Raw genomic sequence first — 13,006 nt, forward strand, 5'->3', positions numbered from 1 at the left:
TTATTTAATGCAATAGTCTCAAGGAACTTTAATAAATAAATAAAAAGAAAACAGAGTAATTGTACATACAAGAATCAACTTGGAATTCCAAATTGCTTCATCAGTTTTAGTTTTCATGTATAGTATTGGTCGTAAACATATAAGTAGTTCAGTTGTTCAAAGGTAACATGACACCGATAAGATAACATGGCGTTCAAGCTCTGATCAGCAACAGAGTGGTTAAGTTAATACACAACAAAAACCAGGAATCATGCTCAGGTATTTGACCTGGTGGGGAGGTGTTCATTTGGCTGGCTATTTGCCATTGAGGGCAAGCTATACACATTTTTAAGCAGGTCCTGGATTTTATCAGGTATCATAACCTGTGAAGAATCACCCACACCATTACTTGGTGATCCACGCGAACTCTCCTGAAGCTTAATCTTTTCGAAAAGATATTGCCTCTCAGCTTCAGCCTCACTAAGCCGGAGTTTCAGATATTTGCTAGCATATTCTTCCTCCGATTTATCTGACTTGGCAAGAGCAATCCTCTGCAGTCTCTCAGCCTCCCGTCTTGCTTCGTTGGCTTTAAGCTGGAACATATCAGCCTCTGCTTGTTTAAGCCTCACAATGCTCTCTAATTCATCAATCTGTTGCTTCTTTCGTTGTCTCTCTAGCTTTAGTTCTGCAACTTCCCTGGCCTTGTCCTCGAGCTCCCGGTTGCAAGCTTCAAAAGCCAGATGTGCTTTCTTGAACATCCTCTTCTTCTCATCAGCAACCATTTCCATCTTCATCACTGCCTCCTGCACTACTTCAGCAATTCTGTTGCATGCCTCTTGTGGGGCTATCAACCGTCCACCTTCCCCAGAATCTGGATTCTTTGGTGAATCCATCTCAAGCTCTTCATAAAAGTAAAACATCAATCAGAACAAGGGGGGAAAAAGAAAAGAAAAAGAGAGACGGGGGGATTCCATTATGCTCACATATGCAGCACATTAACCACTAAATTCCAAGTTGGAATTTTACATATATATATATATATATATAAAGGTAGTCTACTATGATTATTAATACTCCTCCACTTGGATAATTAATCTAAATCTAATTCTAAATGCATTATCTGGTATTGATACTGGTAAACTGTTCCAACTAGACAATAACTTGATTCACAGTCCATGGAACTTAAATCTAGGTGAAAAAAGACCCAACAATTTTTAGTATAATCTAACATAATGAAATAGAACTCACAGAATATTGAATGAATAAAAAACATTAACAGTTGAGAATTGCATTTCTAATGCATTTTCGTATCAGTAGGTTCTAAATACAAGGCAAAATAGCTACTCCAAGGGGTTGGCCTAGTTGGAAAAGACTTGGGCCTTCTTGCTACTTTGCTAGGTGCAAACAATTCCTTAGTGTGCAAGTACCAACTAGGAAAAAAAAAAAATACTTATCAGATTTGGCATACAGTGACACAAGAATTCCTACTAGTGAGATATTTACAGCACCTTCAAAAATCTCAGCTGTTCTACATGAAATTTCCTGTTCACCCTAAGATATCCATGTCGACAAGACACTACACAGATAATAATAAGAGGGATGTGCTGGCACACGTACCCAAATTGAACACGTGAATCCTTTCCCTATGATGATGGAAACAAAAAAATAAACAATGAAAGGTTCCTACTTCTTGCATGGAGAGATGGATGGAAATCCCCTTTTTTTTTAATAAGTATATATGTATTAGAAAGCGTTCAAAAGGGAACGCGTCCCAAAAGCTGTACCAAAAAAAAATAAAAAAAAAAAGGAAAACCCAACGACCCCAAAAAGTCCATAATCTCATCCAAAGAAACACAATCTCTCCCCATTCCCCAACTAAAAAGAGAGCAAAGAATGGCGAACTTCAACACCCTGATGGAGATCCCCTCCCCATCAAAAGATCTTTGATTGTGTTCTTTCCAGAGACTCCACCAAATACAAAAGGGCAGTCACCCTCCAAAAATCACGAACACGCGCTCCCACCCTTTGGCCCCTCCAACCATCAATCAAATCCCTTGAAGTCCGGGGCATAACCCACTGAAAGCCAAAAAGACTCAGAATGAGGCTCTAACAGTCGTGAGCCATGGGACAATGCAAGAGAAGAAGATCCACAAACTCTCCATCATTCATGCACAGACAACACCACTTAACGATGACTTGTCTTCTCTTTTTCAAGTTGTCCAGAGTCGAGATCTTGCCCCAAGCAGCAGTCCACACAAAGAAGGCAACCCTAAGAGGATCCTTCAAGTGTCAAACCATTTTCCACAGAAAGGTGGAGCCTTGAAACCCTGAAAGCTGGTAAAAAAAGGACCGGACTTGAAACGTCCACTGTGGAGAAAGCACCCAAGTCAAGGAGTCAGAACCAGTGCCATCCACCTGCTGTCTATACAGAAGATCCGGCAAACCAGTGACGTCATCCAACTCCCAATCCTGAAAGGATCGCCGGAAATGCACATCCCAAGACAACCTACCGCTATCAAGGCGATAATAGTTAGCAACCAAAGCATGTCTATCAACAGCAATCCTGAACAACCTTGGGTACAAACAAGACAAAGGACGGTCCTCGCACCAAGCATCCTCCCAAAACCGAATATCCTTTCCTTCCCAGCCCAAAAAACCGACAGGAAACAACCTTCCTCCATAACCTATGCCATTCACTGCCGAATCCCCATAACCACTTGCCTAGGAGAGCCCTGTTGAAGGGAGTCAATCTCCTAATCCCTAGGCCTCCCAACCTAAGGGGTCAGCAAACCTACCCCCATCGAACAAGATGATACTTAAACTATTCCCCTCTACCGCCCCACAAAAAGTTCCGTCGAAGCATCTCAAGTCTTCCAACAACATAAGAGGGAATCTGGAACAGCGAAAGGAAATAAGTTGGACGACTACATAAAGTGCTCTTCACCAAAGGAAATCCCCTTTTTATCACCACATCCCATTGAATTTAAAATATAATCAACTATATGATCCCATAACAATAACATTATCAAGAACATTATATATATTAGCTGTCCACCTTCCCCAGAATCTGGATTCTTTGGTGAACCCATCTCAAGCTCTTCATAAAAGTAATACATCAATCAGAACAAGGGGGAAAAAAGAAAAGAAAAAGAGAGACGGGGGAATTCCATTATGTTCACATATGCAGCACGTTAACCCCTAAATTCCAAGTTGGAAATATATATATATATATATAAAGGTAGTCTACTATGATTACTAATACTCCTCCACTTGGATATATCATCTAAATCTAATTCTAAATGTATTATCTAGTATTGATACCGGTAAACTGTTCCAACTAGACAATAGTTTGATTCACAGTCCAAGGAACTTAAATCTAGGTGAAAGAAGACAAATAGTTTTTAACTATAATATTCTAACATAATGAAATAGAAATCAGAGAATATTGAATGAATAAAAAACATTAACAGTAGAGAATTGCATTTCTAATGCATTTTCATTTCAGTAGGTTCTAAATACAATATAACCTCTATAAATTTATAGCGTTGGGACCACATAAATTCTATTAATTAAGCTAGATATTAATTTAACAATAATTTTTATGTAATTATTATTTTTTTTTCAAAACATTTAGTTTCTCAATAGTCTTAAAGATTCAATGAATTGTACTCATTTAATCAATCAAGATTCAATGTATGGTACTCATCTAATCAATTAAAGATATTATTACGACAAACGCAGCGAATCAAGCAACAATTACGAAACATGACAGAAAAATAAACACACCACTCAAAGAACACAAAGTTTTATACGTGATTCGACAAAACCTACGTCCATGGTGGAGATCCAGCGAAAGTCTTCACTATGTGTAAAATCGGAGATTACAAGTTTCAGCCCCTCACTTTCTCTGTACGATTCCAAACCCTACGAGCACTTATATATCGGGGTACAAGAGAGTATTAATTAAGGTCAAGGACCCATGAGTAAAAACGGGGGCTTGGGCCCACACAAAGCTCATCCAATGGGTCATCAGGTCGTAAGCGGGTCGCAACGTGACCCGGCACCAAATTCGGTCGACAACATCAAAGATACATATAACTAACTAAAGATTCAACGTCTTGTACTTATTATTTAATAAACAAAAGACTTAAATTTCAAGAAAAGATAAGCAACACTAGATTCATATTTCAAGAAAACGTCATACTCAGTCCTATATGTACTTCTTACCAAATAATTAATTTATGTAATAAGTGGGACCAATAGAAACCTATAAGAGAATTCCTAAAATATATTATCTTATAAATTTAACGAAATTATTAATTTAGTACCTTGGCCAAAGACGGAACCGACGTAATTTATTATTTAAAAGAGATGTATAAGGCAAAATAGCTACTCCTGTAAAGAAATCGTGGTAGATAAAAAGCAGCCCGGAGATGTAGCTGTCAGATGAGAAATTAAAAGTTATATTTCAGAACCCTTCCATTTTACATCTAACTAAAAGGGAGAACAGATTTCAAAACCCTTCCATTTTACATGGTGATATTTGATTAAAATAAACGATAAAAGATGATACATGGAGTGGTTAGGGTAAAATATTACTCCAGACCCACAAAAAGTACGAAAACAAAAGTGAGGTGAGTTGGGAGTGATTAAGAGAGAAATACAACATCTCAGCACAAGGTGTGCAGGTAAATAAATGAGGACTAAAGCTGAGCATTCCATTCCTTCCATTCTCTATCACTTCTCTACAACCAAACTACTTACTCTTCTCTATGATCGAACTGATAAAATTTATCAAGCTTTCTTTTCCTTCCTTGCCTTTTCACTTTTCTCCTCTTAAACCTAACTTGAATGATCGTGTGATAACCTTGTGGGCGGGTGCGAGAGACACTGTCAGGCTACAACACTGGCGAGTTACGGGTGCACAAGTCCCACATCGCCTGGGTAGAGGAAAGGTGAAGTGCTTATATGTGGTGGTGTCATCTCCAATTGGTATGAGGCCTTTTGGGGTAAAAACCTAAGAGCAAAACCGTGCGGGCTCAGGCCCAAAGCGGACAATATCATACCATGTGGTGAAGTGGGTTGTTACAAATGGTATCAGAGCCTGACCCAGCCGGAAGTGTGCCAACGGGGACATCAGGCCTCCAAGGGGGGTGAATTGTGATGACCTTGTGGGCGGGTGTGCCGTGGGCGGGTGCGAGAGACATTGTCAGGCTACCACACTGGCGAGCTACAGGTGCACAGTCCCACATCGCCTGGGTAGAGGAAAGGTGAAGTGCTTATATGTAAGTGTGTCACCTCCAATTGGTATGAGGCCTTTTGGGGTAAAACCCAAGAGCAAATCCGTGCGAGCTCAGGCCCAAAGCGGACAATATCATACCATATAGTAGAGTGGGTCGTTACAGATCGTGGCCCATTATTATGGAGGGCTGCACGACCCAACAATCTTTTATATTCCCCCCCCCCCTTCTCCCTCGCTCTCTCTCTTCTTTTCTCTTATAAGAATTCGTACAAGTTGTAGGATATTCACAGCACCGTCAAAAATATCAATCACAATGCCCTTAATCTTGTAAATGTATCATAAACTGTAATACTGTCAATACCACAGAAAAATAAGCATTCTCAGATTTTTCCAAGCCAACTAAAAAATTTATAACATTGACTACAAGCATACCAAGAGATCTGAAATGTGTTCACCAGTTCTACATGAAATTCCTGTTCACCCTAAGGCATCCATGTCGACAAGACACTACATAGATAATAATAAGAGAGATGTGCTGGCACATGTACCCAAATTGAACACGTGGATCCTTTCCCTATGATGATGGAAACAAAAAAATAAACAATGAAAGGTTCCTGCTTCTTGCATGGGGAGATGGATGAAAATCCCATTTTATCACCACATCCCATTGAATTTAAAATCTAATCAACTATATTTCAGGTTCAAGAAGACCGAACACCTAGACACACAACCAACTTTACATGTTTGAAGTCCATATAACATAAGTTTTAGGGGATATACAGGTTGAAAAACAACATCAAATAATCGCAACCCTCAAATCCCTCCAAGTTCCAACCCTCCACACAAGAGAGAATTTAGGAAAGACCCACAAATATACGGAGTGTTCACTATGTAGGAGTAAAACTAGAGTCATTTACTTAAATTCCCCAGGACAACTATTGCCATTCAACTTAAGAAAAGTAGGCTGTCTCAACTAAAGAATTGTTAAACACAAAACACACTTCCAAAGACAAAATAGAACCTCAAGATTTTGTTCCCCTTGGTAACTGTTCCACCATTGATTCAGAAATTCTATTCATAAAAATAAAAATAAATAAAAAATAAAAAATCAATTTTATATGAAATAAAATAAAATGATACAATTGAAAAAAAAAAAAATGCCAAAAGCATAATACATACCTTGGAAATACATCAATACAACTCTGCAAGCTGTTGCTTCTGAGATTCCACCCTTCAATTTTTCTATTAGTTCCTCACACTTCCAAAAAAGTTTCCTCCCTCTGGGGTCCTCGCTTCCACTAAAGATTCTACTAACAAAATCAAGTTCCCTCATCAGAGCATCCCGGTCCCAAGTTGGTGCACAGTGTTGGAATACATCTTTAACCCAACCAAAGAGTTCGGATGTCCTATTGCATGCACGACACCTGAAAAGCATCTCGGCTGGGCCAGCTCCATTCTTAACAGAAGGACCCATACATATTTGTTTATCACGAATTGCACAGTCTGTATGAGTCCAATGAGAACACAAATCGCAACCGATCCAACGACATGTATTCACTTCAAAATCAAACTTGTTACAGATTGCACACATGCAAAGATTGCAGAAACCTTTTCTATTGGTGCATATTTCGCAGATACAGTCTTCTGCTGGAAGCTGGTTTTGGCAAGCTATATTTCTGCATCGCTTATACACAAACACCTCAATCAGGGAAGTCTGAGAGAGACTAATATTTGGATGCAGGAAAGCCTGAATCCCCGTGTTTATAGAAACAAGAATTTCCAGCTGAACTCTATGTGCTCTAATCAACGTTTTAGCAGTCAAGTCAGACCTACTATGAACAAGCTTCTGCAAATTCAAAAAGTCCTCTCTGTGCTGAGAACCACCGCTTCCTTCGAGAATTACACGGAGTGTGCCCTTTAGTTCTTCTAGAAACTCATCAGGCAGCATGTGCATTTTTTCAGAAATTATATCAACTCTCTCTCTTGCTATGTCTTGAAGAGAAATCTTCTCCGAACTAGGAACCCGGCGAATGACTGAATGTTCAGGGGAATCGTTCTCTGCTTTTCCATTCTCCAGTTTTTTTGCCATTATACCATCAGCAGTGGGCCATGTTTCGCGTGAACTAGCACTCTCAGTGGGGGAGTCACGAACCTGATCAGAATTTGATCTTGGTTCCTGAGGATCAAGTGATACATGGACATCAGGAGATGCTAGGAATAGGGATGGGTGTAAGCCACTAGGTCGAGGTACTTGACGCGGAGGCAGCATATTCGATGTAGGTTGGTGGTTGATGTTAGAGCCAGATGATGCTCCCATCAAGGAATCTCTGATCCTGTTACTGTGATAGAATAAGTCCAACCATCATTATCCTCTAATTCCATCCAAAACAAAACATTGTAGGTAGATTTTGCACTAAATTCAAAAAGAAAAAAAATTAAAAACTATACAATCATGAATAGATACATATCAATGTTTAAACAAACAGCATAACACACTGAATTACTGTGTTGGCTCCATTGCTAACATAAATTGGGTCATCTTTTGTTTTCCTTTTATGGGGTTTGGGGATTATTTGTTTTCCTTTTCTGGGGTTTGGGGATAAGCAGTTCGCTAGTCGCAAAGTTATTATGCCCCAACCCAACTATACAAACACCAATAGAACAAGAGTTTCCATCAGGAACAAGCATTCTAACAACCGATTCCCTTTTTTATTTTTATTTTTTTTATGATTCATCAGAAACAAACTTTTCAAATCATTTTAAATATCTTACTTTTCTCTATTATTTTAGAAGGAAATTGAAAAACAAAACCTAACTCAGCCGAATACAACTGCTCAACGAAGCTGAGCTGAGTTACTCATTTCCAGAACACAAATAATACAAATAAAATTGTTTTCTACTTTTCTTTTCCTTCATTTTTTCAGAAACCAAACAGATCAGAGAGATTACTTACCAGTTGATGAGAAATTCGAGAAATCTCTGTAGAATTAAGCGCTTGAAGTAGACTTTAATTGCAGATTAAGACCTGATTTGTTCTTCTCGTTTTTGGTTTTTCTTCAGACAAGAGCCGAAGATTTTGCTCGCAAAAACCCTAAAATGAAGTCCACCATAGACGTTGACGAAGACAGAGAAATGACCGATATGGCCGGTTGTAAACCGGTTGTCTTTTTGCCAGCGCATGTCACGTCGTGATGAGAAAAGATAGCGTGTGAAAAATGCAAGACGTAGTGTTGGATTCCACCGACTGATCATTTGATGTCCATTGAACTCATCATTTTGATGTTTTTATTTTTTTTTTATTTTTTTTATTTTTTTTTTTTAACAATTCTCCAGCTAACTGTAGTACTTCTACCCAAAGGTTTTTTCACCTAAGTTTTATTGACCCCCCATCCAATAAGAGGAGGTATTACCTTGTGCACTCATGCAGCGACGTATAAATACATTCTTCTTAAATAGAAGGTAAAAGTACAAAAAATCTCCCTGAGCTATTACAAATCGGCATTTTATCTCTTTAGACTACAAAAATGAACAAGTCAGTATCACAACTATCAAAAATCGTACAAATTAACCCCTGACACTCAATTCCGGCCACTTTCCAGCCCACAAGGTCAGCACGTGACTGTCCTTTTCTTTTAATTTCAATATTACCCTTGAATATTACAGTTGGAGCCCTCTGCTGTTAAAATGACACTCAATTGTTTGTTTTTAAGGTAAGATATGCATATATAAGTATATATGTAAATATGTGTGTGTTTTCTGTATTATATATATATATATATATATATATATATATATATATATAATGTAGTATACTGGACAATACACATCTCTATATATATGTTTACTATTAATTTTATTTTTTTAAATTATCAAATTTAATACTACATTTACTGGAACATATATATATATATGTGTGTGTGTGTGTGTGTGTGTTTATTTACTCTTTTTAATTTATTATTTTGGTTGTTGTCGAGATATAAATCTATTAATTCAGATAGCTTGCCAATGGTGTTTGGTTATTCGGAGTAGGGGACAAGGTTTTCCTATTGTTGTTTCTTCCATTACAAAGGACACTGTAGCTTTATATTCTTTGCGTAACCCAGATGAGGTGAATAAATTCTTATTACGCCTAGTGAGGTGGAGCAAAAATTATTGTTTCGGCAATTAAATTGCCTAGATTTCGAGAGAGACTAATAAAGAAAATGGTGCATTAGTCCACCAGCCCTTGGTGATCCTGTGCCCATTATAATTGCTATGTATACTTAAGTTGCCTCTATATTTGGATTCAACTTTCGTAACACAGAGCATGATATGAAATAGAGGAGTGCTAACTGGATGGAAGTTGATTACTCATGCACAATCTAGTATATAGAATCAAGACAGTATAGAGGTAGACCACTTTTCAGAGGCTGAGCATTTTTGAGCCGAAATAGGAGACTTTCTTTCTCTTTTTTTTGGAAAGAAAAACCCCCCGGCTTGAATTTTTCTCTCATGTAGTATGATTTGTGCTTCATTTAATAAAAGAAAATCCTGTTGGTATATTTATCTCTGTGTGTGTGTGTGTGTGTGTGTGTGTGTGTGTTATGTATACGTCATTTTCTGATAGATATCTGGTGCAAGGGTAACATGTTTGTTGTTCCAATGGCAATGTTTTAGTTGTATGGAGGTGTCGATGGGGTAGTCGTCACCGGCCACGAGGCTGGGAAGAGAGATGTTGATGACCCTGCTGGAGGTGTCACAGGCAATGCCTTCCCAGGCTGTGCAGCAATCAGAAGAAGGTGTCCATGAATTAAGCATTTTAAAGAGTCATCGGTGATTTAGTGTTTGAATTGGAGTAATGCTTCTTGGTCTACTGTATGGCATGCTTGGGATGGAAATAGTGAAAAGAAAAGTGAGAAGAAGAGGAGGAATATGAGTGAATAAGCATGTTTGTGATTGAAAACCTCCATTGAAGCTTGGAGTTTGGACTTGAGAGTTAAAACAGAGGTCTTGACTATTTAAAGGTATAAATCAACCAGATATTTAGGAATTATTATTATTTCCTAATGTGTTGCTAATGGTGGTGGTGGCGGTTGTGTACGTATATAGAGAGAGAAAGTGAGTGGAGAGAGAGAGAGGGGGTGAGGTGGATGGAGAGAGGATGAGATGCATTTGGGTTCTCTTTCTACAAGCATTATAGAGATAGGCTCATGAGATGCAGGGTTTCTAATGGTGGGTAGTGGGTGGCAGTGATGGTGGTGGGTGGTTGGAGTGGCAGAGTTGTGAAGAAGATGTGGTGGTGATATAGAGAGAAAAAAAGTGGGAATGGAGGCATGATGATGATACTGATGTGTATATATACATGTATATATATATATATATATATATATATATATATACATGCGGCCAGAGAAGATGAGTTGCAAGTGGAGGTCGACGATGGCAGTTACAAATCGGCATTTTAGAGAGAGAAGATAAGTTGCTGATGGTGGTGGTGGCGGTCGTGTATGCATATAGAGAGAGAAAGTGAGTGGAGAGAGAGAGGGGGTGAGGTGGATGGAGAGAGGATGAGATGCATTTTGGTCAAATAATAAAAAATTGTTGAGGGGCATTAAGGGTATTTCACGCTGATTATTTATTTTGGTATTTTTTTTTTCTTAATTACAATGGGTAGTTTTGTAAATCTACAATGAAGTCGCCTGGAAAGTTGCCAGAATCGACTTTTAGGGGTTAATTTGAACGATTTGGATAGTTGTTGTACTGATTTGTTCATTTTTGTAGTTTAAGGGGGTAAAATGCCGATTCCTGATAGTTCATGGAGTTTTTTTTTGCATTTTTACCTAAATAGAAAGACTTTTTTATTAAATAGAAAGACTTGCAAAATTCAGTATAAATTTAAAATATTGATAATGTTGATTCGGATTGAAAATTTAAGTTTTGAATAGTTTTAGTTGAATGACTACTATTACTAACCTAAATCTTAACTTGATCAATTCAAGTTTAAAACAAGTATAACTCAAACTTAAGAAAATCAGAGCTTGTTTAATTTGGAGAGCTAATATTGGCATACTCAATCAATCTTATAATAAGAATACAAATCAGTCTACATATTATAAAAAACTAGCTTTTTATATATGAAATTTTATATTTACAGTTGTTATTGTTGAAAAATATACACCTCGCATTAAAGATACAGCAATTATTATATATAATAACCTTCCAAAAAAAAAATATTTATTATATATAATATGTTATGAGATACTTAATAATAATATGCTAAGAAGTAATTAATAAAATATTCAATTAAATAGTAAAATAAATTAATAAAATTATAAATAATAAAATAAAGAAACTCTATCGAATTTAATATTAATATTGAATATTATGTCTTTAAAGACAATTTATGGCCGGTTATATACTGGTTGTCTTTTTGCCAACGCATGTCACATCGTGATGAGTAAAGATAGCATGTGAGAAATGCAAGACGTAACGTTGGACTTCCACCGCTTGATCATTTTGATCACCACTGAACTCATCATCATTCCGATGTTTGTGGAGTTGTAAATGTAGTACGTCTAGCTAATGAATTTTTCTACCTTAATTAGTCCTAAGTTTTTATTGACCTCCGACCCAAATATTTTTTCAGCAAAAAGGCTCCAATAAGGAGGAGGTATTACAGTGTACACAACATGCACGGAACTAACAATTCTGATGCAACGGACACACGAATACATTCTCCTTAAATAGAAAGACACGCAAAATTCAGTTTAAATTAAAGTATTGATAATGTTGGTTTGGATTGAAGATTTAAGTTTTGAATAATTTTAGTTGAATGATTACTATTACTAATCTAAATCTTAACTTGATCAATTAAAGTTTAAAACAATTATAACTCAAACTTATGAAAATCAGTGCTTGTTTAATTTGGAAAGCTGATATTGGCACACTCAATCAATAGGCGCTTTTTCTTATAATGAGAATACAAATCAATCCACATATTATAAAAAACTAGCTTCTTATATATTAAATTTTATATTTACAGTTGTTATTGTTGAAAAATATACACCTCACATTTAAGATATAACAATTCTTATATATAATATGTTATGAGATACTTAATAATAATATGCTAAGAAATAATTACTAAAATATTCAATTAAATAGTAAAATAAATTAATAAAATTATAAATAATAAAATAAAGAAACTCGAACGAATCTAATATTGAATATTATGTCTTTAAGACAATTTATGCTCACATGGTGCTGATTGACTCTATGAAGAGATACAACAAATTCTATCCGTCAGTAGCAGCACTTCAAACTCGTAAATACAGTGAACCACTTCTGTGTAATACTCTCTCCAACTAAAAATTACATCTATACTATATTAAAAATTCAATTGGGTGCAAATTGAACCAAATGGCACGAACTAATTTTAATCTGATTCGGTAAAATTGATTTTAAGTCAAGTGGCTCGAAAGACTTGACCATGGCTTGAACCCATTTGAGTTCATGAGAGAGGGAGGGAGGAAATCAAAGAATGGAACGAATGAATTATGGGGGTATTTACCAATCTCTTGGTGTATGGGTGCACCTCTTCATTTCAATGTTGGCACCTATTCACATCATTTGGTCACCTACAATTGGATATGTTTTCTATTCTGGAGCAGTTGTGGCCCAAAATTATTGAAAATATGCTATGGTTACGCTATACATTACTTCACAAAAGCTTAAGCATTCATGTTCCTGTTGGGATTTATATGCCCTGGTATAGCAAATTCCTGTTTGGATTAAGTGACATATGTT

General features: G+C 36.8%; 1 protein-coding gene across 3 annotated transcripts; it reads right to left on the bottom strand.

Annotated features, from left to right (window-relative positions):
* On the bottom strand, positions 1-8,375 carry LOC132308716 (OBERON-like protein). 3 transcript variants are annotated; one of them, XM_059806905.1, is made up of 3 exons: positions 8,175-8,375; positions 6,401-7,554; positions 1-880 (listed from the first exon to the last, which is right to left on the bottom strand). In XM_059806905.1, the coding sequence occupies exons 2-3, from the start codon at positions 7,536-7,538 to the stop codon at positions 255-257; spliced, it is 1,764 nt and encodes a 587-aa protein (XP_059662888.1). In that variant the 5' UTR covers positions 7,539-7,554; positions 8,175-8,375; the 3' UTR covers positions 1-254. The 3 variants fall into 3 exon arrangements, with proteins under 3 accessions (XP_059662888.1, XP_059662887.1, XP_059662886.1); XM_059806904.1 differs by having other exon boundaries at positions 6,401-7,634; XM_059806903.1 differs by having other exon boundaries at positions 6,401-7,560; positions 8,175-8,374.
* Positions 8,376-13,006: the final 4,631 nt, after the last annotated feature.

This window comes from Cornus florida, unplaced genomic scaffold (assembly GCF_030987335.1).
Source record: "Cornus florida cultivar Cherokee Brave unplaced genomic scaffold, ASM3098733v1 CherokeeBrave_3.0.0_Hap2_Chr05, whole genome shotgun sequence".
NCBI classification, from domain to species: domain Eukaryota; kingdom Viridiplantae; phylum Streptophyta; class Magnoliopsida; order Cornales; family Cornaceae; genus Cornus; species Cornus florida.